This window comes from Macrotis lagotis, chromosome X (genome assembly GCF_037893015.1).
Source record: "Macrotis lagotis isolate mMagLag1 chromosome X, bilby.v1.9.chrom.fasta, whole genome shotgun sequence".
NCBI lineage: Eukaryota > Metazoa > Chordata > Mammalia > Peramelemorphia > Peramelidae > Macrotis > Macrotis lagotis.
Window position 1 is genome coordinate 412,653,014 of NC_133666.1, and position 25,487 is coordinate 412,678,500.

The 25,487-nt window shown below is 36.1% G+C and overlaps 1 protein-coding gene and 1 pseudogene across 7 annotated transcripts in view; both read left to right on the forward strand.

Moving 5' to 3' along the window:
* Positions 1 to 25,487, forward strand: part of PDE7A (phosphodiesterase 7A) — a 150,511-nt gene that overhangs the window by 121,094 nt on the left and 3,930 nt on the right. For 5 of the 7 annotated variants that reach the window (XM_074202054.1, XM_074202056.1, XM_074202058.1 and 2 more), the window contains 3 exons: positions 7,621 to 7,717; positions 9,562 to 9,642; positions 18,952 to 19,888. In XM_074202054.1, the coding sequence (XP_074058155.1) occupies positions 7,621 to 7,717; positions 9,562 to 9,642; positions 18,952 to 19,160 (387 nt within the window). In that variant the 3' untranslated portion in view covers positions 19,161 to 19,888. Of the gene's footprint in view, positions 1 to 7,620; positions 7,718 to 9,561; positions 9,643 to 18,951; positions 19,889 to 25,487 lie in introns of those variants that run through there. The other 2 variants (XR_012471707.1, XM_074202059.1) reach the window with 2 other exon arrangements.
* LOC141499207 (mitochondrial glutathione transporter SLC25A39 pseudogene) lies at positions 3,542 to 7,542 on the forward strand (annotated as a pseudogene).

A 25,487-nucleotide genomic window follows, 5' to 3' on the forward strand; every position in this document is an offset into this window, starting at 1 on the left:
TGTAATATAGTCTTAAAATGTTCCCTTAAAAAGAGATGATTATATTCTTTTTAAAATTTAAGTATGCTGTTTATTGTATGAAAAGCAGAAATTTTAGTATTTGAGTAATAATGCTTTAATGAAATTGTCTTACTGATAGATATGAGAAAAAGAATCAATTCTACTTTTTTTCAGTGTACTAACTCCCAACTACTCCATACTCTAAAAACAAATGTTTATAAAATGTGAATGTGATGCACTTTTTAAATTTGTACCTCTAGAGCAGGAGTGGGGAACCTTGTTGTTCTTTTTTTTTGCCGATTTGGATATTTTAAACATCATTTGAGGGCTGATTTTTGTTCAAACATTTAATTTACCCCTAAAAAGCTACTAGATTTATTGAATTTCAAGTCTCATGTGCAGTTGCCTTGGCAACGCTAGACCAATGTGACCCAAGAGTCAGAGGTTCCTCAACCCTGTTTTAGAGGAGAAGAAAAAAAAGATATTAATGTAATGGGAGAGGGGTAATTGTTTCTTTTCCCCCACTTTCCTTATTTTCATATTCATTCATATTCTTCAAGTACCAAGACCCACTAAATTACACATTTGTATGATTCCCAGGCCTGAAATATATTTAGATGATTAAATTTTACTTAAGTATCAATATGGGCTATTAGAAACCAAATAATGTGAGAGGAAACTCACATATATAGGTGTAGATATAAAAATTTTCCCTGTTTCTGTGACAAAAACACAGATTGTTAATTTCTGTTGCTTTTATTTATTCCTTTCATTTACTCTATTTTCCCACCTCTAATCCTTAGGATCTATAATAGTAGCTATCTTGTAAATGTTCCCTCCTTTCACAATAGTAACTCTGAGAGGGAGAGAAAGTAGGAACCCTAGCCAGTCAATTCTGCCTTTGCTTCCTGTCTCCCTTCCGTCTCTTTCCTCTTCTGCTTCCTGCCTTCTTTCTTTTTTCCTTTTTTTTTTTTTTTAACAGAATTTCATGACAACAGCTTATTTGGTAGAACCAGATAGTGAAAGGAAGAGACAGGAAACTGGGGTAGATTTTCCTTTTCTTCATGTTTAATTAGAGATGGTGGACTGAGCTAGATTTGTGGCCCCTCAGAACCAAGATAGGCTAATTTATTGCATTGTGGAGAATAAAAGTGCTGTGGGTTTTTTTTTCCTTAATAGTTTTATTCATTTGTTTTTCTAACATCATGCAATGCTAGTATTCACCAATCTTTTTTTGCAAGGTTTTGAGTTTTACATTTTTCTCTATTCCTCCCCTCTCCAATAGAAAATAGTCTAATATAGACTCTACATGTGCAATTATGCTAAAGATAGATCCATATCAATCATGTGAAAAAAGAATCAAATCCAAATAGAAGAAAAAAAAACAAAAAAATCAACATAATACTATATAAAATAGCTTTTAAAAATTAAATATAGTAAGCTTTGGGTCTGCATTTAAACTCTAGCTCCCTCCCTGGATATGGATGGCATTTTCTATCATAAGTCTTCCAGAATTGTCTTTGATTATTGTGCCGCTGAAATGAACAAGTCCATCATAGTTGACCATCATCCAATATAATTGGTAATGTGTATAATGTTCTTCTAGTTCTGTCCATTTCACTCTTCATCAATTCTTGCAAGTCTTTCTAGGCTTTTCTGAAGTATCCTACCCCTTGTAATTTCTTATAGAATAGTGTTCCATCACATTCATTTACCATACTTTGTTCAGCTGTTCCGCAATTGATGAGCATCCCCTCAATTTCCAATTCTTTGTCACCACAGAAAGAACTGATATGAATATTTTTGAGATACAGACACAGTAGTGATATTGCTGGATCAAAGAGAAAACTCGATATTATTGCACTTTGGGCATAATTCCAAAGGTTGGATCAGTCCACAACCAACAATACATTAGTGTCCCAGTTTTCCCACATCCCCTCCAAAATTTTCATTTTCCATTTTTTAGTCTATTGGCTAATCTGAGAGGTGTGAGGTGGTACTTCATAGTTGTTTTAATTTGCATTTCTCTAATCAGTAATGATTTGGAACAATTTTTCATATGATTATAGATAGGTTTAATTTCTTCATCTGAGAATTGCCTTTGCATATTTTTGACCATTTATCAACTGGGGAATGACTCGTTTTTCTTAAAAATTGATTCTCTATTTATTTTAGAAATGAGTCCTTTGTCAGATATACTAGTTGTAAAAATTGTTTCCCAATTTAATGCATTCCTTTTAATCTTGGTTGTATTGGTTTGGTTTGTGCAAAAACTTTTCAATTTGATGTAACCAAAAATAATCATTTTATCTTTTATAATGTTTGGTATCTCTTCTTTGGTCATAAACTGCTTCCCTTTCCATAGATCTGACCAATAAACTATTGTAGTTGTTAAAGTGAACTAGTTAGCAAAAATGAGGGTTCATTTACTTATAATAAAATTAATTATACTTACAGTAAAAATTGTTTAATTCTAAAATTAAATGTAAAAAAATAATGAAATTAATGATGTTTTTATAGTTTTCCTGTACCTCAAACCATTTAACAAGTGAGAGATACTGTAAATGACCTGATTATGCTACATAGGAAGGAAATCATAGAGATAATTTAAATTTCATCAAAGAAAAATGCAATAACATAACTTTTGGGATGTAGCTAAAACAATCCTAGGGGAAAATTTTCTTTGTCTAAATGTTTCCATCAACAAAGGAAAGAAAAACTTAACTAATTAGATGTTACTGAAAAAAAAAAGAAAAAGCAACAAAGTATAAACGCTGAAAATAAAAGAGAGTTAAACAAAACTGAAAACAAAATAATAAATTGGTAAATAAAGTAGGGGTTTTTTAATGAATGGAATAAATTAAGAATTAGGTGATGTGGGGGGTTGGCTAGGTGGGACAGTGGATAGAGCAGCGGCCCTGGAGGCAGGAGTACCTGAGTTCAAATTTGGCTTCAGACACTTAGTAATTACCTAGCTGTGTGGCCTTGGCCAGGCCACTTAACCCCATTGCCTTCCAAAAAAAAAAATTAGGTGATATGGCAAAAATAATCAGTATATACCATGTCCTAGGTACCATTATTTTCCTCATTTGAATAGGAATATGCCACTATAAACTGATTGGATTTCTATCAAGGTTAAAGGATTGTTTCAGTATAAGGAAAATTGTAAGCATAATGAGTCAATTTAATTTTAAAAATTAATTGCATCAATAGATGCAGAAAAGCCTTTTGATAAAATCTAATACTTCTCTTGCAAACACTAAAATACATAGGACCAAATACGCATTTTCAAAAACTTGCCAAACTGTTTGTCTATGTATGTAACCCATACATATGAAAGGAGACTTTCTAGTAAGATCAGCAGTAATAAAGCAATGATGGGTATCAATATTACTCTTTGACATGAGAATATACATTTTCACTAGCTGGACCAAGAAAAGAAAAAAGACACAAAGAAAATAACATAGGCAAACATGATGCAAAATGATAACTGGTTTATGATTGATGGCTTGGAAAGAATCCTAGAGAATAAGGTTTTTTAAAAAAAATCAAACTAATGACGGCCCTGCCCCTCTCTGGAGCTGGGAGAAGCGGGAACCCAGGCTCCTTTGAGGCGGTGGGCGCCGGACGATGGGCCCGAGGCCGGGGAGGACCAACATGGCCTCCGGAGGACCCCGACTGCCCCCGGGACTCAGGGCTTCGCCCCCAGCCTGCCAGGTGTGAAGCAAGAGGCAGTATAATGGCAGAGAAGGCACCTGGGGGCATCAGCCCCCTGCAGCAGATGGTGGCATCTGGCACAGGGGCCCTCATTACCTCTATTTTCATGACCCCGCTGGATGTGGTGAAGGTTCGACTACAGTCCCAGCGCCCTTCTCCCTCTAGTGGACTGGCACAGTCCCAGGGATCCTGGAGTATCCCCTATACTAAATGGAAGTGTATGCTTTACTGCAATGGCATTCTAGAGCCCCTCTATTTGTATCAGAATGGTTCTTGTGCCATCTGGTATCAACATCCCACCTACTTCACAGGAACCATGGATGCCTTTGTGAAAATCACTCACTGTGAGGGGGCCAGGACCCTTTGGAGTGGTCTTCCTGCAACTCTAGTGATGACAGTGCCTGCCGCCGCCATCTATTTTACCACCTATGACCAGCTCAAGGGTTTTTTATGCAGTCAAGCTGTGACTTCTGACATCTGTGCCCCCATGGTGGCAGGAGCCATGGCCCAATTGGGCACTGTGACTGTGATCAGTCCCCTGGAGCTGGTGAGAACAAAACTTCAGGCCCAGCATCTGTCCTACCGGGAACTTGGGGCCTTTGTCAGGGCAGCAGTGTCTCAGGGAGGCTGGCACTCTCTGTGGCTTGGCTGGGGTGCCACTGCATTGAGGGATGTGCCTTTTTCAGCCCTATACTGGTTTAACTATGAGTTAGTGAAGACATGGCTCTGTAAGATGGCAGCCAAAGATCGGACTTCAGTCAGTATCAGCTTTGTGGCTGGAGCTTTCTCTGGAACAGTGGCTGCTGTGCTGACACTGCCTTTTGACGTGGTGAAAACTCAGCGTCAGATGGAGCTGGGAACTCTAGGAGCTTTGAGAGTGACATCTCCACGTTCCCCCTCCACCTGGCTGCTGCTCCGAAGAATTCAAGCTGAGTCTGGGGCCAGAGGACTCTTTGCAGGCTTCCTCCCACGGATCATCAAAGCAGCTCCCTCCTGTGCCATCATGATCAGCACATATGAATTTAGCAAAAATTTTTTCCAGAGGATGAACTTGGAAAAATGCCCTCGGGGACCTTGAAGGGAGAGTGGGAGAGATGGAAACTACCAACCCTCAGGGGCTCCTGAGCAGACCAGCTATGACCCTCTTCAGCAAGAGGGGACTCAAACTTTTCTTATCACGAGAGTTATGGGGCAGAGGGCCACCTTTTGTTCATTATGACCAGGGGTGAGTGAGATGCTCACTCCACTTTTCCCTCCTACCTGGCAATACTAGGGCACCATACAGGGAACAAAACTCCCCTCTTCCTCCATGTTTTCTTCCCATTTTCCTTCAGACCAAATGCCCCCAGTTCCCCAATTCACACCCTCTCCTTCCTTAGGAACAGAATCTGCAGTTGCCCTTGGTTTTCTCCTCTGGACATCTTTTCCAGTCCCTGGTCCTTCTTTGTCTTAAATCTTCTAATTGTTGAATTCTTTATTTCCAAAGATTATGTTTTGCTGTAAAAGAAAATCAAACTAATTATATCCACATAATTGCAGGATATAAAATAGACCCACAGAAATCAACAATACTTCTGTATATTAGTAATGAGAATGAACAGGAAGAGACAAATGGAAAAATTTTATCCCAAATAAGTATATAAAATATTTGGGAGTCCACTAAATAAGACATAGAGAAACTCTATGAAAAAAAAAAATTTAAATCATCCTGAGGAACAGAAGAAAGAGATTTAAAAGGAAATAAAGAAAAAAATTGAAGAGAGTCTAGCAGTACCATTTCTGAAACTGCACTACAAAATTTTCAGAATTTGGTAATGGTTAAGAAACACAGAAGTCTATCATTAGAAAAGATTTGGTATACAGCAGAACAAACAAACCGGATAATCTAGTTTTTGATAATCCCCCAAACTCCCTGTACCAAGGAATAAGGGCTATGTGACAAAAATTGAGGAAAAAACTAGAAAGGTACCTGGCTAAAATTGGGTATATAGAGCAGCAAGCATCTCACACTGCATACCAAAATAAAATGGATATAAGGACTTAAGTGTAATATGTGACATCATAGACAGATTAAAGGAATAAGGAAGAAAATGCCATTTGGATTTATAGATAAAAGGAAGAGTTTGTGATCAAATAAGGGTCTGAAAGGATCACAGAAGGTGAAACAAATAATTTTGAATGCTTATACTAAAAGCAAAACCTATGCAACTAAAATTATCAATTGAGGGGGAAACATTTTTGTGCTAAGTAATTTGCTCATATGTATAAGAATAAGAGCCATTCTCCAACTTCATGAGAGTCAGAATGGGCAATTTTCCAGTGAAGAAATCTAAGCTTCAATAACCTTATGAAAAAATTCTCTAAATCACTAATCAAAGAAATGTTCATTAAAACAACTCATCTCATACCCTGACCAAAAATGAAAGTGAGAATTGTTGGAAGAACTAAAGGAAAATAAGCACATTAATGTACATTCTACTGCAGCCCTAGGAACTAGCTATACCATACGGAGACTTTCAGTCACAGAAAGAAGAAAACACTTTTGTAAAATTTCTTATGGCAGCTCTTTCTATAAAAGCAAAGAACTGCAACCCTATAATTTGGATATTTGCTGAACATGGCATATGAATTTGGTGGAACACTATTGTTTTAAAGGAAATTTTTTTTTTAGTAATTTAAAAAATTACAAACTTAAATAAAAAATGAGGATGGGAAATTCTCTTCCACACAGTAGACCATAAGGGAAGGATTCAATATGAAACAATAAATTTCCATTTCAAGAAAAACTAAATACTACAGAGTTTTAAAAGCTGCCAACTTTTCTTTGCATCCTTGTTGATTTTCTCTTGTTCTCTGCTTTGCCTTTTCTATTCTAAAATACCCCACCTCACCCTCTCCCACGCTCCCCATCACCCTAAAGAAGACCACAGTTAAATATGGATATATATATATATAATATAACACATATACATCAGTAGCTCTAAGCATCCACATATACATACATACATAAAAGAAGACTCTATCATCTCTGCCTCTGAAGGTAGATAGCATCTTGCTACGTAAAGTCCAAGTCTTTCCATGTTTTTCTAAATCAACCAGTTCATCATTTCCTATACCACAGCAATATTTCAACCCAGTCACATCCTATCTAAGAATGTCTCTGAGAGTTTTCTTTTCTCAATTTTCTGATTTCCTTCTATCCTTGGCTACATTGATTTTATTTATATAATAAAATTTTAATTTAAAATAATCATAATTATCCTTTTTACATTCAACAGTGCTCTGACCTTATAATATAGTTATGGTATGATAATGCTGAATCTACTTCCTTTGCATCCTTTTTCTTGACCTTTTGTTCTTTCAAATGAACTTTATTATTATGAAAGGTATACTTTTCTAGAAACCTGAGAAACTTCATACAAACAAAACATGTGAAATAAGCCATTACAATTTTGCAAAAGTTGATCCAATCCCAATGAATACTTATTAGAAATCCTGTACTGATAATATCAGAAGATAAAGTTTGCAGAGGCATGCTAGCTATTTTGCTACAAAAGGACTGTACCATAGTGGCCCTGTTTCAGAAAATAAAAGATAATGCATTTTCTATTTTGTAATAATTGTGCACAATGTAATGCTGGTTTAATTTTAACACCAGAAAAGTTAATGGAGGGGCAATTAAGTGGTACGGTGGATAGAGCACCTGCCCTGGAGTCAGGAGGACTTTTCAAATCTGACCTCAAACATTTTATAATTACCTGGCTGTGAGACCTTGGTCAAGTCACTTTATCCTATTGCCTTAATTTAGAAAGAAAAGTTAATGGAAATATTTTATACTCTACTATAAAAATAGAAATAATTTATTTCATATGCAATGATTATAATAGGTGTTTTGTTGTTTAGATGGCTTTGAAGTGTGCTGATATATGCAACCCATGCAGAACCTGGGAACTTAGCAAACAGTGGAGTGAAAAAGTCACAGAAGAATTTTTCCATCAAGGTAAGTATACATTTCAACTCATTCACTCATTTGGGTATTAGAAGAGGAGACTATTGTACCAATTGTTTATTGAATGTGTAATCTTAAGTAGGACATGTGAGATGGAAATATGAAAAGAGAATAGGCAAAAGTGTTTTACAGTAGACTACATCTTTTAGAAGATCCTGGTGTATACAGTGGTTGACTGCTGTAAACAAAATTGACTATGTAGGTAGTGCAAAATGTAGTCTTAAAGGTTCTTTCAAGTAAGGTGATTAATGAATATGTTAAGATCCTACAAAATTCTTTGATACAAGTATCAAAGATTTGCTGTTCACCTATATAAAGCAGGGCATAAAATGTGGAGAAAATATGTCCATCCAAAGGATTTACTCCTACCAAACAAGATATGTTGCAGAGACCAAATAGAAAAGACATCTTCATTAGATATTAAGAACATCCAGATGTTCCTGTTTGTAGATCACACTGCACAGTGCCCCAGAATAATATAGTATCTTTTCAGTAACATCTGCCATCACAGAAAGAGTACTACACAGAGCAGACTAAATGGATGAGGACTCTCTGTTGTTCAGTTTCTGATATGCATTTGAATAAGCAGTCTCTTTAGTTAGTCTACCAGTACATATGTCTTAAACATTCTGCAGATGAAAGTGAGCTGAGCCTAAAATGGAAAAGAGAAAGGGGGAGATTTGAGATTACATAGTGTTGTAAACAATCCTAAACTACACAAATTCACTTGATAAGCAGTAATAGTCTCCCAATGGTGGTATGAGTTATGGATCATAAACTGTCACATTTTCCAACAAGTCAGAATTCTGTGTGATGACCGAAAAGAAGGCTGTCTCCATACATATAATGAGCAAAGATAGAATATCATAGCATCATATTAGTAACAATGATTCGTTCAAAAGAAAGGACACAAAATATATCCTGTAGGAAATTTGTGATACTAATAGACAGTTTTCTAGCATCTTAAAATTTGTAAACTTTTATTCTTTATCTCATTTGAGCCTAAATAGCCCTCATTTTGCAGATAAGGAAACTGAAATTCAGGCAGATGACATAATTGTAAATGGTCACACAAGAAGTGTCAGAGATAGGATTTGAATTCAAGTCTTATTTGCCTCTAAATTCAGAATTATCCAAACTTCTTTTAGTGATGGGAAAAGGTGATCTGGTCATGTAGCAAGAGCAAGAAATGTAAGAGAGCTTGAATGCTGTGCTGATGTTCATAGAATATTAAAAGAAACAGATGAAGGCCTCCTACATGTTAAGTGGATTAGATATGAAAATATGTAAGACAAAAGTCAAAACAGGATGAAGTGTAGATTATGCACTTTGAGCTGCATTATTTGCATGATGAAATAAATTGCTGTTAAGTAGAAAATAAGCAGTAAATCTTTTCAATGCCTTCATTTGACATGATGCTAACTTAATCTAGGAATAATTTTAAAATAGGTCAAGAATAATCTGTGGAAGGATTAATAGATTTACTGTCTGTGTTCATATAAACTTATGAATTTACAGGCAAAACCAAGTTGCTAATTTTATAAACATGTAAAAAGGCAGTTATTTTAGAGTTTTATTTGAGAGCCAGAAACCTGAGTTCTAATCCCAACATTATTACTAACTCAATTGCATGCCCTTGGGAAGTTGTTTAATCTCTTAGACTATTATATTGTCTACAAGAAGATATTTTCTGTGGTATACTTTCCATTTCTAACATATTATGAATATATAATGAAATCTTTATGCTTACTCATCATATTGGTATCATACATATTGAATTAGAGACTTTATCAGAATATTCTCTTTAACTTTATCTTTTTTTTTTTCCTGTGTAGGAGATATTGAAAAAAAATATCATTTGAGTGTGAGTCCACTGTGTGATCGGCAGACAGAATCAATTGCCAACATTCAGATTGGTAAGTATATATATTTTGTGTGATTTTTTTGAAAAATATCATTATTTGGTTTCACTTATTTTTTCAAGAGAAATGTACAACTTTCAATATTGTCTTATTCGCTTTATTAAAATATTTTTAATACTTTTATTGTACTTAATGTTTACTTGTTTGCTTTGGTATGAAGCAGGAAAAAACTAAAAAGACCACCATGACAGAAATAGTCCTTTTGGCACAGAAGTTAAATTTTGGCTAGAAAAACAAAAATTTAATTTCTAAAAAATCTGTTATTCCTGAGAGAATTGTGGGAAGATGGTGGAATAAGGTAGGTAACTACATGGCTTTCCCAAATTCCTTCACAAATAACTTAAAATAATGCCTCAAAGTAAAATTTCAAGTGGCAGAAATAATTAAAAGTCAGGATAAAGCAGGTCTTTACCCTAAGACAATTTAAGACTTTTGGAAAGATCTGGTGGTCTGACTAGAGGGAAGTACAAATGCCTCTAGGCAGATACTGCTGATCAAACCCTGAGGGCAGCTCTATCATCTGGAGCCCTAGCTTGGAAAGCTTTCACCTCACAGATTGCATCAAGAAATGATTGAAGGGTCCTATGTTGGTGCTGAATGAGGGGCCCCAAATGCACTGAAAAGATGGGGTCTCAGGCTGTGGATGTGGACAAGGAGGAGCAAGGTGGTCACTGAGAGCCAAGGACCCTTCTGGTCATGGTAAGTCTCAGGAGAGCAGAACCCTTGATCTTGATTTTTGATTCCAAGGCAGTGGGGCCAAGCCAACACCTGGTGGCTTCCCAAGGGACTGCCAGAAGCCTTTGTGATGCAGTCATGCTGGGAGCTCTGGGAGGTTCAAAGATGGAAAGGAGTACTACCTGAGGTCACTCATAGATCAAGGCATGAGCTGGAGGAGCAATGACTGCACCTGGCCTTGAATTATAGAGTACTGGAAAATCTGAGAGGTCAGAGGATCCCAGGTCGAGTTTCCAAAACAAGAGCATTGAAAAACCTGAAACCCAAAACATTTGCCTGCAGAATATTAACAGAACTCTAACATAGAGTTACTAGCCGAAAACAAGCCATTAAAAAAATTAGTAAAAGGGGCAACTAGGTGGCGCACTGGACAGAACACCAACCTTGGAGTCAGGAGTACCTGAGTTTCAAATCTGGCCTCAGACACTTAATAATTACCTAGCCGTGTGGCCTTGGGCAAGCCACTTAACCCCATTGCCTTGAAAAATCTAAAATAAATAAATGAATAAATAAAATTAGTAAAAAAAAAAAAAAAACAGAGAAAGAACTTGTCCAACTATGGTGATAGAAAAGATCAGAATTGAAATTGGAAGAAGACAAAACAAGTTCTTGAAAAACTTCAATCAAAAAAGTAATGATCACAAACCCCAAAAGAGTTTTTGAAAGAACTTAAAAGGACTTTAAAAATCACATGAGAGATTGAGGGGAAAATTGAGAAACTCAAATAATGCAGGAAAAGCAAGAAAATTGGGGGGTAGGGGTGGGGAGAGAATCATCCATTTGGAAAAATCCAAAAACTTAACAGAGGAAAGGAAACTGTTTAAAAATTAGAATTGGGCAGGAAGAAGTTAATGACTTCATAAAACATCAAGAAATGAAACAAAATCAAAAGAATCTCATTAGAGTAACAACTGACTCATAGAAGCCCTGTTTGTGGTGGTAAAGAATTGGGAATCAAGTAAATGTCCTTCAATTGGGTAATGGCTTAGCAAACTGGTATATGTATGTCATGGAACACTATTGTTCTATTAGAAAGCAGGAGGGATGGGAATTCAGAGAAGCCTGGAGAGATTTGCATAAACTGATACTGAGTGAGATGAGCAGAACCAGAAAAACATTGTACATGCTAACAGCAACATGGGGGTGATGATAACCTTGGTGGACTCCCTTATTTCATCAGTGCAACAATCAGGGACAGTTTTGGACTGTCTGCAAGGGAAAATACCATTTGTATCCAGATAAAAAACCATGGAGTTTGAACAAAGTTCAAGGACTATTTCCTTTCCAAGGACTGAAGGGTATGAAATATAATCTGAAGAGCAAAGGAACTGAGTTCACAACCAAGAAGTACCTATCCAGCAAAGCTGAGTATAATCTTGCAAGGGAAAAAATAGATATTTAATGAACTGAAAGAGTTTCAGGTATTCTAGAATTGAACAGAAAAATCAGTAGAAACATCAGGTATACAAGAAATATTAAATAATAAGGTTTAATAGGTTTACCTGTTTATTTCTTAAATGAGGAAAGTAATACTTGTAATTCTTTTGTGGTCATTATTAGGGTAGTTTGAAAGAGTATGTGTAGATAGATAGATATAAGATAGGAAGAAAGAAAAAATAAGGAAGGAGTTAATTTGGGGGTTGAGTTGATAGATTGAGCCTAAAAAATAAAATTGAATAGGGTGAGGTAAAAATGGAGCAAATTATCTCATACTAGAGAGTTGTGAATGGAAGAACTGATAAGGTGGAGGGCAGATCATGCTGGAACCTTAATCTCATTGTAACTGGGTAAAGAGAGAACAGTCATATGTTTATTAGGGTAATAGGGCAAGGAGATATAAAAAAGGAGGGATTCTTAGATGCTGGGTGGATTAAGTAGATTAAGAAATAGAAGGACGGGGATAGTATAAGAAAGGAATTTAGAGAAAGGTGTACAGATTAGGAAGTCATTGATCAAAAGTAAGTTAAATGAGGAGGGATAGAGTAAAAAGAGTAGGGAACAAGTAGGGAAAATTTATGATTGTCCTTCATGCTTGAAGAAGACCATGATATCAGGAGAGGTGATGTCATGACAAGCACCTGGATGGATTTGATTGAGGAGGTGCTGTGCTACTTTTTCCTCCAGAGCCATCTGTTTCCAGTGGCCAGATATGAATCAGGATGACTGGAGATGGCCCTGGATGCAAGGCAATGAGGGATAAATAACTAACAAATTCACATAGTATGGGTCAGGTATTTGGAGCTGGATTTGATCTCTTGTCCTCTTGTCTCTAAGGTCAGTGCTATATCTTTTGCACCACCTAGTTGCCCTAGGATGGAGGGAAAGTAACTAGAAATTATAACTGAATGTAAATGTGATGAATCTGCCCATAAAATAGAAACAGATAGCAGAATGGATCAAAAACTAGAACCTGACAATATATTGTTTACAATAAGCATATTTAAAAATGAGAAAGTAAAAATAAAGTCCTGGAGCAGAATTTATTATATTTCAGCTGATGAAGAAACGACAAAATTAATAGTAATGATTTCAGCCTAAGTAATAGCTAACTTAGGTTTAGTTAAAGAAGATAAACAAAAAAATTACATTATGATGAGCCATGGAAAATTAAGTAATATCAATACCAAACATATATAAATAACCTAGATGAGACATCTAGAGAGAATTGAATGGGAAAAGAAAAGAATATACCTTTTTCTCAGAGATACATGACATCTTTATAAATATTGACTGTATGTTAAGCCATAAGTGCAGAAAGACATTCATATTGAATGCAAAAAAACTAGAAATGTTAAGTACAGTCTTTTCAGATCATAATAACAATAAAAACTACATTCAATAAAATATAAAATACATTAAAATTGTTGGGATGTGGGCAGCTAGGTGGCGCAGTGGATAAAGTACCAGCCCTGGAGTCAGGAGGATCTGAGTTCAAATCCAGCTTCAGACACTTTATAATTGCCTAGCTGTGTGACATTGGGCAAGTCATTTAATCTCATTGCCTTAAATAAAAAATAAAGTAAAAATTAATTGAATAGTAAATAAACTAATTTTAAAGAATGAGTGGAATAAAGTTCAAGTAATAGAAACAGTAAATAATTTTATTAAAGAGGATGATAATAATGAGATAGTGTATCTGAACTTGTGGGATGAAGCAACAGCAAGAATCAGAAATGTTGTATGTCAATCAAATATGTCTGCTTACATCATTAAAATAGGGAAAAAGTAGATCAATGAATTAGGTACGCAATTTTAAAAGAACAGATTAAAAATCACCCATTAAACATCAAAACTAAAAGTGAGACTATTAAATTGAATGCAAGAAAACCTTTGAATTAATAGTATTTATTCTCAAAGTTTGAGCTGATGGTGTCTGAATAAAGATTGAAGCATACTTTTTAAAATTTTAATTTTCTTAAGGTTACTCTTTTTTGGGGGGGGACCTATGTTTACTTTCACAGCATAACTATTATGGTAATTTTTTTTTTTGCCTACATAGTTTTAACCTTTATCAAATACTTGTTTTCTTAATGAGGAGAAGTGGAGTAGGAAGAAGGGAGAGAATTCAGAATTCCTATTTTAAAAAAGAATGTTAAAAATGTGTTTTTACATGAAACTATGGGAAATAAAGTATATAAAAAAGTTTAAGCTTAATTAAAAACATTGAATTAATAAACTTGGGTTTGGCTTTATGAAAAAACTAATAAAATAGATAAATCATTAGTTACCATTCTTTAAAGAGAGAAGAAAATCAGATCCCTTGTAATCAAAAATGAAAAGGTGAATACACCACTAATGAAGATGAAATGAAAGCTATTGTTAGGAATTATTTCACCCATTTATATGCCAGTACATATAAAAATTTTAGTGAAATGGAAGAATACTTGGCAAAACTTTTAAACTTCCCTGATTAACAGAAGAGGATAGAATATCTAAATCAACCTAATTTAGAAAAAGAAATTTAAAAAAACATAAAAACATTTAAAGATCAACTAATTCCAATATTGAAAAATTATTATATTATATATAAAAGAGTCCTACTAAATCCTTTTAAGAAAATTATATATCAATTTCAATAATAAATGTAGCATTAAAAAAATTTAGTAGGGGAACGATTAGGTGGCACAGTGGATAGAGCACCAGCCCTGGATTCAGGAGTATTTGAGTTCAAATCCGGCCTCAGATACTTAATAATTACCTAGCTTATGTGGCCTTGGACAAGCCACTTAACGCCATTGCCTTGCAAAAAAAAAAAAAGCCTAAAAAACATTCAGGAATCCTAATTTCTGGGTAAATAATCATTTTGCCAAAGACAAATCCAGACAGTGGGCTCATAATTTATATGCCTTGGAAGAGTGGGTGTTCCTGAGGGTGGCAGTCACCTCTAATTGGTTAACATTTAATGGGAGAGAATGACTTACAGTGAGATGCTGGGGGTGGGAGCGGTCAAAGAATTTATCCCCACCCGTACTATGTAGAGCACAATGAGCTTAAATTACATGATTATATGATAAGAAGAGATTCTGCTCTGGCCTCCATCACCCATCTATAAAAGTAAAAGACATAGATGTCCCGTGACAATCATTGGGGATAGCTCTCTTAATCATTACTGGCAAGATTCTTGCCAAAATCCTTTAATAGGCTGAGTCCTTCACCTGGGAAATGATCGACCACCTGAAAGTCAGTGTGACTTCAGGTTTTGCTAACTGACAACTACAGGAAAAATGTCAGGAGCAGAACAAAGATATGCACACAATTTTCAACTATCAAACACCTTTGATGTCTCCAGTCATAAGGGCATTTGGAAAATTATGACAAAAGTTGGTTGCACAGAGAACTTCATCAGTATTGTTCATCATTTTCATGATGGCATGCTTACCTGGGTTCTGGAGGATGATGCTCTTGTGCTTTTCCCAGTAACCAGTGGAATGAAGCAAGGCTGGGTGCTAACTCCCATTTTTCTAGCTGGATGTTTTCAGCAATGCTGTCTTGTTCTTTCAGTGAGGATGAGCACAGCATCAAGGCTAGCCACTGGTAAGAGTAAATTATTTAACTAGAAAAGGCTACAGGTCAAGAGAGTTGGTGCATGATGTTTTTGTTTGAAGATGATTTTGAACTCGGTGCAACCTGGAAATTGAGGTGCAACATAATATGGATCACTTCTCTGCTGCTTGTACCAATTTTAGCCTAACAGTTAACACTAAGAAAATACAGATTTTCCACCAGGCAGCATCAAGCCATCCATTCATGGAACCATCAAATGGAGAAATTTTGAATTCTGTGAATAAAGTCAATTACCTTGACAGTATCCTCTCAAGGGATGTTCACATAGATCATGCGCATGCATTGCCAGAGCTAGCTCAGTGTTTGGAAGGCTCTGAAGGAAAGTGTTAGAAAGAAAAGGATGTTAGACTGCCTACCAAACTGAAAGTCTACAGAACCATTACCTTGACCTCATTGTTGTATGCTTGTGAAACCTGGACAGTCTACCACTATGCCAGGAAACTGAATTGCTTTCAGAGGAATTATCTTAGGAAGATTATGAAGATCACCTAGCTAGAATGAGGTATTGGACACTAAGGTCCTTTCTTGAGCTAAACTGCCAAGGATTTAAATTGTTTTGCAGAGAGCACAATTCTGATGAGCTGGTCATGTATTTTGAATGCCAAACATACATTTGCCTAAAAGACTTTTTATAGAGGACTCATGCAAGGAAGTCACTCACATGGAGGTCAGAAGAACACTTTAAGGATCGCTCTGGAGAACTTTGGAGTTGATTGTGAGACATGGGAGATGCTGGCAAAGGATCACCTAGCTTGGCACACCCACATCAAGGAAGGTGCTTGATGAGTGAATCAAAACTGTAGCAGCTCAAAAGAAAGATGGGATGCATAAATTTAGAGACATTTCCACTTTCAGAGGGTAAACCATTTGTCACTCCTAAGGACTAAGTTTTAGTTGGCAATTTGGAAATTTAATATGGCTTTATCTAATAATACTTGTAATCCATATTGATTATTGTTATTGAATGAAGAATATGATTGATCACTCAGTGGACAAAGAAGACTATTGTTCTGACCAGTTTCCTCACTTCTTAACTTAAATCTTAGTGTTCTGTTTTTTTCTTCACAATTAGTTGGGAAATATTTGAGGTCATTGATGTCCAGGAAGGAACTTATCTTTTTTGTAATTTATTTTAATTTTGAAATTAATCTTAAGTTTGAACTCTTAAAATTCTTCTGGCCTTCTTCACCCTTGCATTTAATTTTACCCAGTGGGATAATATAATGTCTCTATGGCCCTAGTTCAGACTCATTTCATCTAGGAAGTCTTTACTGATTAGAAATCAAGTACTATTTTGAGTCCCTCTATTCCCTTTAATTTTTCTCTAATTAAATTTTTATTCATTGTATTATAGCTCATTTTAAAATTTCTAAACAGGAATTCATTTGGGGTCTTATTTTCATCTATATGTTGTGTCATATATTTTTTTCATAAACACACACACACACACACACACACACACACACACACACACATATCTTCTTCTTCCAGAAGATAGTTAGCTATGAAGAGAGGTAGAAGAGAGCTTAAAGCTGTGAGGAGCCAGAGGCAGGGAGGGACAGCCTGGGAAATGGAGATGGAACGTCTTGTCCAAGGTCCAGAAAAGAGACCAATGTCACTGCATGGTGGAACTGGAGATGAGGAGGAAGGAGGCATAAATGTACTGGAAAGGTACAGTCTGGAGGGTCATTAGGGGTTTTGAACATCGAGGATTTTATATTTGATCCTTGAGGTGATTAACAAGCTACTTGGCCAAATCTATACTTAAGATCAGTTTGATCAGGGGATCAGTCAGCACACGATTGTAAAAATTCAGACATGAGAAAGCTTTACACCCAGAGTCAGAAAAGATCTGAATTTGTATCGCACTTCTGGACATTTATTGATTGTCTAAACATGATTTAAATCACTTGGCTTTACTAAGCCTCAGTTTCCTCCTCTATAAAAATGGAAACTCATACCTTAAAGGATTTTTGTTGAGAATCAAATGAAACAATATATGCAAAGCATTTTACAAATCTTAAAGGTCTATGTAAGCTATTATTATTAATAGTTGAAAATTGCTAATGAGATGAGAGTGTGAAGGTATATTATTTTTCTCTCTCATAGATACTAGTTATCAGGAAAATTAGTGTCTTCATTCTATTAAAATTTGACTCTTAAGAATTTAATTTACCCAGTGCTCAAAAATTGCCTTTATATTTCCTTCGTATATGTTTTGTAAATTACTTTATATAATTTATCTCAGATCAGATTTCTAGAGGACAGGTATTTTTGTCATTATCTAAATAGTGTCTACCTAGTACAGTAATGAGCTGAGATTTTTTGAATTGAATATTACTATTGCATAATAACAGTTGGTATTTACACAGTGTTTGGGGGTTTAAAATACCCTTCCCATGTAGGATCTTATTTTTTTTTTAGGTTTGTTTTTTTTTTTGTTTTTGTTTTTGTTTTGCAAGGCAAATGGGGTTAAGTGGCTTGCCCAAGGCCACACAGTAATTATTAAGTATCTGCGACCGGATTTGAACCCAGGTACTCCTGACTCCAGGGCCAGTGCTTTATCCACTGCGCCACCTAGCCACCCCCATAGGATCTTATTTTTAATGAAATTCTACTGTTATTGAGTCTTATTCAGAAGTTTTTTCTATATAAATTGTTCATTATTTGCTGTTTTCAAATCCAGTACTTAGGGGTACAAACCACTTACTGTCTGCTAGGGTTTAATTTGAAATTTTATGCTTGTATATTAACCATTTGTGAATTGAGGGGAATCAATTAGAGCTATTAATTAGGTTACTAGTAATTCTTTTGAATAAAAATTTTTATTTAAAGATATTCTTTTGGATTTATTATTCATATTAAATTCTTTCAATGATAATGTTTGAATTTTGCAAAATACATGGATTTTGGCATTTTCTAATCAGGATTTATGCTTCCATGCCCTTTTAGTAGAATAGCACTCATAATCAAGCATAGAATGTAATCAGCAATGGAGTTTTAAACTAAAAAAAGACCTCACACAGAATTTTCATTAGCCTCTTACCCCATTCTCACTGCTTACAATCCTGTTACATGCTCCTATGACCTCTTTTTTTTATAGAGTCTCTCTAAATCCCTGCCACAACTTTGTTGGGTTCTCTGCTTTTTAGTCTTTTTTTCCTAATCTACCATCTATCCCAAATCACAATCTGCTGTCCTGAAAAAATTAAGAACATTTTAACCATTACTACTAATAGTGGCAGCTGAGTTGTGGGGTCTCTATGTGAGAATAATATAATTATTACTATAGTTACATAAGTTTTGTATGTATTATAAATCATTAAATTTCAAGAATAGAATCCACCAAAAAAAATAATTAAACTTGACCTCTACTAGACTCATGAAGAAATATAGATTCTGGCAATATTGAATATGACTTTTTAAGTTGTTAACAGATTTTTTAAAAGATATGTAAAAATATTTTCCTATTTGATGTTTTTGTTTTTGCTTTCTCCCTTCAAGGCTTTATGACATACCTAGTGGAGCCATTATTCGCCGAGTGGGCCAGATTTTCAAATACCAGACTATCACAGACCATGCTTGGTCATGTGGGACTCAATAAAGCCAGTTGGAAGGGAATGCAGAGAGAACAGTGCAGCAGTGATGAGACTGACACTGCCTTTGAAGAAGTAGACTCTGAACTATTACCTCAGGAAAATAGATTGTTATGACCCCTTCCATCCGGTCTGTCCAGAACAGTGGCACAAAACACACATTCTTGGAGGATTTTTTTTTTTATAAACTGTGAAATGGGGTCTTAAGGTGAGAGAACTTAACAAGTGTCTGCTTTGGTTTCTGAATGAATGATGCCAGCATTATTTATTTCCAAGATTTCCTTTGATGAATCTTTTAAACCCACGTTCTATTTTAAGACCAGAACATATAGCAATATGCATATGCCTCAGTCAACTTTTGTGTGAACACTTTAATATGCAAAACACAGGATCCTCCAGGCGGAACAGAGGACATATCATGGTTTGCCACATGTGTGTTTTTTTCACAGCAAAACTATGAGCCTCCAAATGGCTCTTTCAGCAGAGGTCTCTTGGAACTTAGGCTGATGGGACAAGATTGGAAAAAGGCCTGCTGCCATGAAGTTCTCACTATGGAAACTTTGGAAATGTGAAGTGCCCAGCCTCTGCTGCCTCTGACAAGACTTGATGTTTACAAATTGACTCTAAAAACGTGGGTTCTAATTTGCCTTGGAGCATGATTGTGAAAGAACCACTCAATTTTTTAAGATCAAATCTGAGACTGCAGCTCTTTACCCAAGCATCCCCTTTTTGTTTGACATTCTCCTGTCACTTGGATGCCACACAAGTCTCCCATTTGCTATGGTTTTACTTTATGCACTGGGAACTGACCTTTTATCAGAGAATACAGCCCAATTTTCACTCCAGTGCTGCGTAGGAATGTAATTTTTGTTTTTTAAAGTAGAAATACCAGTTTTGAATTGAGAGGTGGGGTGGGGGGGGTGGGGGGGGGGGCGGGAAGATGAACAATGTCTGAGCTGTCTCACCATTCTGCAGGGAAGACGATGCATGTGGTTTTCACTACTGTACCCTTGACCTGCACAAGCAAGAAGAGGTGGAATGTTTAAAAACACCATCACCAGCTCAGGGTATTTGCCAATCAGAAATATAGTGGGATGGGAAAATGTGTCCTTCAGAGCCAAGGGTACAAATCTCCCTTTCGCTGCAGTGAGAGTGAGAAAAAGGAATTTTAAACTTTTGTGTGGGTGTAGGAGGGAGGGGGAGAGAGAGAGAGAGAGAGAGAGAGAGAGAGAGTGTGTGTGTGTGTGTGTGTGTGTGTATGTGTGTGTGTGTGTGTGTTTATCCTTGTGGGAAAGGATTTAAACTGCAAACTTTTAATTTATTCTTTTAGAATGTGATGACTTCATGAGAAACCACACTTGGGGGAGGGAGTTTCGGAAGCTGTAACAAATTGCTACAGATGCCTTAAACTATGCACACAGCTAAGTGACCAAACTTCTTGTTTTGATTTGAAAAAAAAAAAGTGCATTGTTTTCTTGTCCCTCCCTTTGGTGAAATGTCACCCCTCAGTGGGCCTTTTGATGTGAAAAGGAGATGTTTTTCTAGGACAAACTTTTAAGAACTAATTTCAAACTTAAAACATTCCATTTTTGTAGTTTATTTTAAATTGTTTTAAGTACAGTAAGCACAACTGTAACCTAGTTTTAAGAGAAACTGGTGCTTTCTTTTAGTTCATTTGTAATTCCCTTGTTACTGTAAGACTGTTTATTAATTATGTTTACAGTTTGTTGCAACAGCCATTTTGGGGAAGAAAGCTTCAGTGTAAAGCCATTTGTAAAGGCTTTGCCATACTTATTTTAATATGTGCCTGTTGCTGTTAACTTTTGATGAATAAAATCTTATCTTTTCACACTCTGATCCTAGGTGGTTTCTTTATTTTTCACATAGATAGGTAAAATGGAAACTTCCTTACAACTAAAGGCAGCAATTCTTTGTTTGAACATTGGCAGGAGCTGGATATGAATCCCTTCTTTAGACATATCGTGACTTTATGACCCTAGGCAAGTCCCTTAACTTCTCATCTTTGCTAAATAAATAACTACACCATAAAGTTGTTGTGAATATCAAATAAGCTTTACACACACACACACGCACACACACACAACAGTTTGTCTACCTTGAAATGCCCAGGACTGTTCTCCAGTAATTTAATTATTGCAGTAATTTATTGGTCTCTGTATTTCCAAACTTTGCTTTCTACAACTTCCTATTCACGTGACTATCAAAATAGTCTTCCTAAGCAATGAGTCATTCTGATTCTCAAAGTTTCAAAGGAATCCTTATTGTCTTTTTTTTTTTTTTTTAGGTTTTTGCAAGGCAAATGGGGTTAAGTGGCTTGCCCAAGGCCACACAGCTAGGTAATTTTTAAGTGTCTGAGACCGGATTTGAACCCAGGTACTCCTGACTCCAAGGCCGGTGATTTATCCACTATGCCACCTAGCCACCCCTTATTGTCTCTTTTTAAAAAACCAAACATACTCCTTTGGTGTTGAAACTCTTCTCAATGTGTTTCTTCTCCCTTTCCAAATTTATCTTAACATTATTTCTCTTCACATACTCTACATTCAAACCAATTTCAATTTAATTCAAACTCACTTATTCTCTGCCTTTTCAGACTATCCCCTATGTTTGGAATCTTTTCTTTACCTCTGTCTTTTGGAATTTCTAATCTCTTTCAAAAATAATCTCAAGGAGCAGCTAGGTGGTGCAGTGGTTAGAGCACTGGCCCTGGAGTCAGGAGTACCTGAGTTCAAATCCGGCCTCAGACACTTAATAATTACTTAGCTGTGTGGCCTTGGGCAAGCCACTTAACCCCATTGCCTTGTTAAAAATAAATAAATAAAAATGATCTCAAGTGGGGCAGCTAGGTGGCACAGTAGATAGAGCACAGGCCCTGGAGTCAGGAGGACCTGAGTTCAAATGTGACTTCAGACAATAATTACCTAGCTGTGTGACCTTGGGCAAGTCACTTAGCCCATTGCCTTAAATATATTTTTTTAAAAGGATGGAGTGGCTAGGTGGAGTGGTAGATAGAGCACCAGCTCTGGAGTCAGGAGGACCTGAGTTCAAATCCAACCTCAGACACTTAATAATTAACTAGCTGTGTGGCCTTGGGCAAGCCACTTAACCTCATTTGCCTTGCAAAATCCTTTAAAAAAAAAGATGGATAAATGGGCATTCAAAGATAATCTCAAGTATACACCTATGTGAGGTCTTTTCTGATAGCTCTAATTGTTATTACTTTCCCCCACATAAAATTATGTTGCAATTCCTTTGTGTGTATTTTACATTTACTTGTAAAATTAGCTTTGTGTTCCTTTGACCCCCTAATACAGGGTTGGGGAACCTTTTTTCTGTCAGTAACCATTTGTATATTTATAAAATCACTTGAGGGCCATAAATGATCAACTTAAAAATTAACCTGCTATATTTGGTCAAATATTTAATTCATTCATACCTAAAAAGCTCCTAGGAGTCCTACCTGCAGTTGCTTGGCAGCTCCAGACCAAATCGCCAGGCTGGATATTCCCTGCCCCTGTTAAGAATGAGAATGTTTCTTCTTGGCTTTGTGTCCCCAGCACTTATATGGTTCTTTTAACATATAAAAACAATAAATTGTTTGTCTCCAGAAGTCAGTGATTGAAATGTTATTTTAGCTAAAATAATAGTTTCTCAAATTTCTTTTCATTTTTATCCTAGGCTTTTGGTAGCTAGATAACACATGTGTAACATCTACCCAGCATTAGTATATACCATCTACTCTGATTACAAATACAGCATGACCATCCTTCCCCTCAAATATTGAGTTTTTTTAATGAGGGAAGATGGAGGTGAGCTAGAAAGATAGGCAGGTGTGGATAGTATTATGCACCTGAAATCCAGTTCATTCCAGCCTTAAGACATTTACTAACTGGGTGATCCTGGGCAACTAACTTGGCCTCTTTGTCTAGTTTCATCCTTAAAATAGGAATAACAGTAGCACCTATCTCCCAGTATTATAAGGACAAAAATAGGATCGTATTTGTAAAGCAATTTGCAAACTACTGAAGCACTACATTGTTAACATTGTCAAGAGAGAAGAGGTAACCTGAAGATCAAGATTAGGCCTGAGTTAAGAGAAGCAAAGCTGGAGTTTTCCTAAAATGGTAGTTCCAGGGAATGGGTCATCAATGGGGCAACAAGGCCATAGGGTAGAGGTCACTTTGAGTTGTAATATGCATTAGGAAAAGACTACAAATGGTTTAGAATTAATGATCAAGAAAGCTGCCAACAAGTGTAGATGTGGAATAAGACAATGTCTACATGATAAAGGTGTTGATTTTTATTAACTTCATTGTGAAATTTTTATTTTATTAACTAATTTTTTATTGTGAAATTGCAGATAGGAAAGATTGTAAGGAATGAAAGTAATGTAAGAATAAAGCTATAAAATGTTTAAAGGTTCCATAAACCATACAAAGAATGCTAACTTTGGAGACAAAAGCTCAAATCTAACCTCATAAGCTTCCTAGATTTCAATTTCCTTTTTGATAAAATGAAAGGGTTGAATTAGGGATCTTTGAAGTCTGTTTCAAACTAATTCTGTGATGCCATGATATAATAAAAACTTTATCTTTAGATAGCACTTTATGAAAAACATGTGAGAGTGAAAGAAAAAGAAATACTGATATTCAGCTTCTATGGAAAGATTCTTGGGGGAAAATCCACATTCATATCCCTAGTTCCTTGCACATATTATAACTTTAATAAATACTAATGATTTCAGTGAGGTGGGCGGTGGGGATGGTGAGGAGGTGGTATATATGTAGTTCAATGCTAAGGTTAGGTTCTCAGTCTTTTCAATTCTTATACCCCCTACTCAATATATAAAGAAATAAATTTTAGAATCAACCATGCATCTGCATACAAGTGTAATTTTCATAAGACTTCAGTATATAGCATTTTAATATAAAGTTAGATGTTTATTAGAGCATAGAAATTATTAAATCCCTTGATTATTTCTTGTTAAGTTTTATACTAATATAATTCTAAAATATCCAAATCTCCTACCAATCACACTTCTATTACCTCCCTCTGCCATCTTGTACTCTTCGATCTAGTGACTCTGATCTTGCTTTTCCTCAAGATAATCCATCTCTCATTTTTGACTGTCCCTCACACCTAAAATGCCCTTCTTTCTTATCTGTAGTCTCATGACATGTAGATAGTAGACTTCAAGTTGTAGGTTTTTCCCAGTCTTAAATTTAGTGCCTTCCTTTTGTGGTACTTATCCTTGCATGTATCTTATTTGTACATAGTTGTTTGCATCTCTTTCTCTCTATGAGTTCCCCAAGGATTATATTGTTTTATAAATTTTAGCTAGTGCTAGTAGTGTGGTGATGTTGGTAGTGGTATAGGAGTAAGAGTAGAAGTTTAGTAGTAGTAATAGTAGTGGTGGTGGTGGTGGTGGTGGTAGTAGTGGTAGTATTTGTAGTAGTGTTAGTTGTAGTAGTATAATAGTACTAATACAGTAGTATAATAGTACTAAAAGTGGTAATAGTAGTATTAATAGTGTTTGTAGTTGTAGTAGTGTTAGTAAGTAAGTAAACAATGGTAGATAAGTAGATCAGAGGTTCTTATCTTGAGATTCATGGAAGAAGTCAATGGGATTTCATGGAGTCAGTGTTCAGGGGAGAAAATATAATATCTCTATTTTCACTAACCTGCAACTAAAATTTAGCAATTCCTTCAAGTATGAACGAAGATGGGGTGGCTAGGTGGCATAGTGGATAAAGCACCGGCCCTGGAGTCAGGAGTACCTGGGTTCAAATCTGGTCTCAGACACTTAATAATTACCGAGCTGTGTGGCCTTGGGCAAGCCACTTAACCCCATTTGCCTTGCAAAAAACAAAAACCAACCTAAGTATGAATGAAGATAACATTTTTTGAGAAGAGGTCACTTAAGACTTAAAAGTCTAGCGGAGCCAAGATAGCAGCATGAAGGCAGGAATTCCTGGAAACTTGTTCCCCCCAAAACTCCAAAAGGTCGTCAAATTATGACTCTAGCCAAAATTTAGAGGGGCAGAACTCACAGAAGGACTTGAGTGATACAATTTCTCAGTACAAGACAACTTACAAGTTCCATGGGAAAGGTCTGTTTTACCAGGACCGGGGTTGGAAAAATGCCACAGCTGCAGTGCAGCACAGCCCAGGAATCACCAGGAACATCTTGAAGGAATGGTGAGAGAACTCTGCCACACCAGAGTGAGTGTGGAGCAAGTGCCCGCCTCAGAGCAGCCCTGCGGTGAGAACCTGCAGTGGGAATTGGGGAAGCCAGTCTTTACCTCTAGAGCGCAACCCCACAGATGGTAAGGGGATCAGGGAGAATGCAGAGGTCCCTCTGCTCTCCCTGGGGCAGGACTCTGCTGTTTGCCTACACTCAGATACATGTTGCAGTTTGGGCTT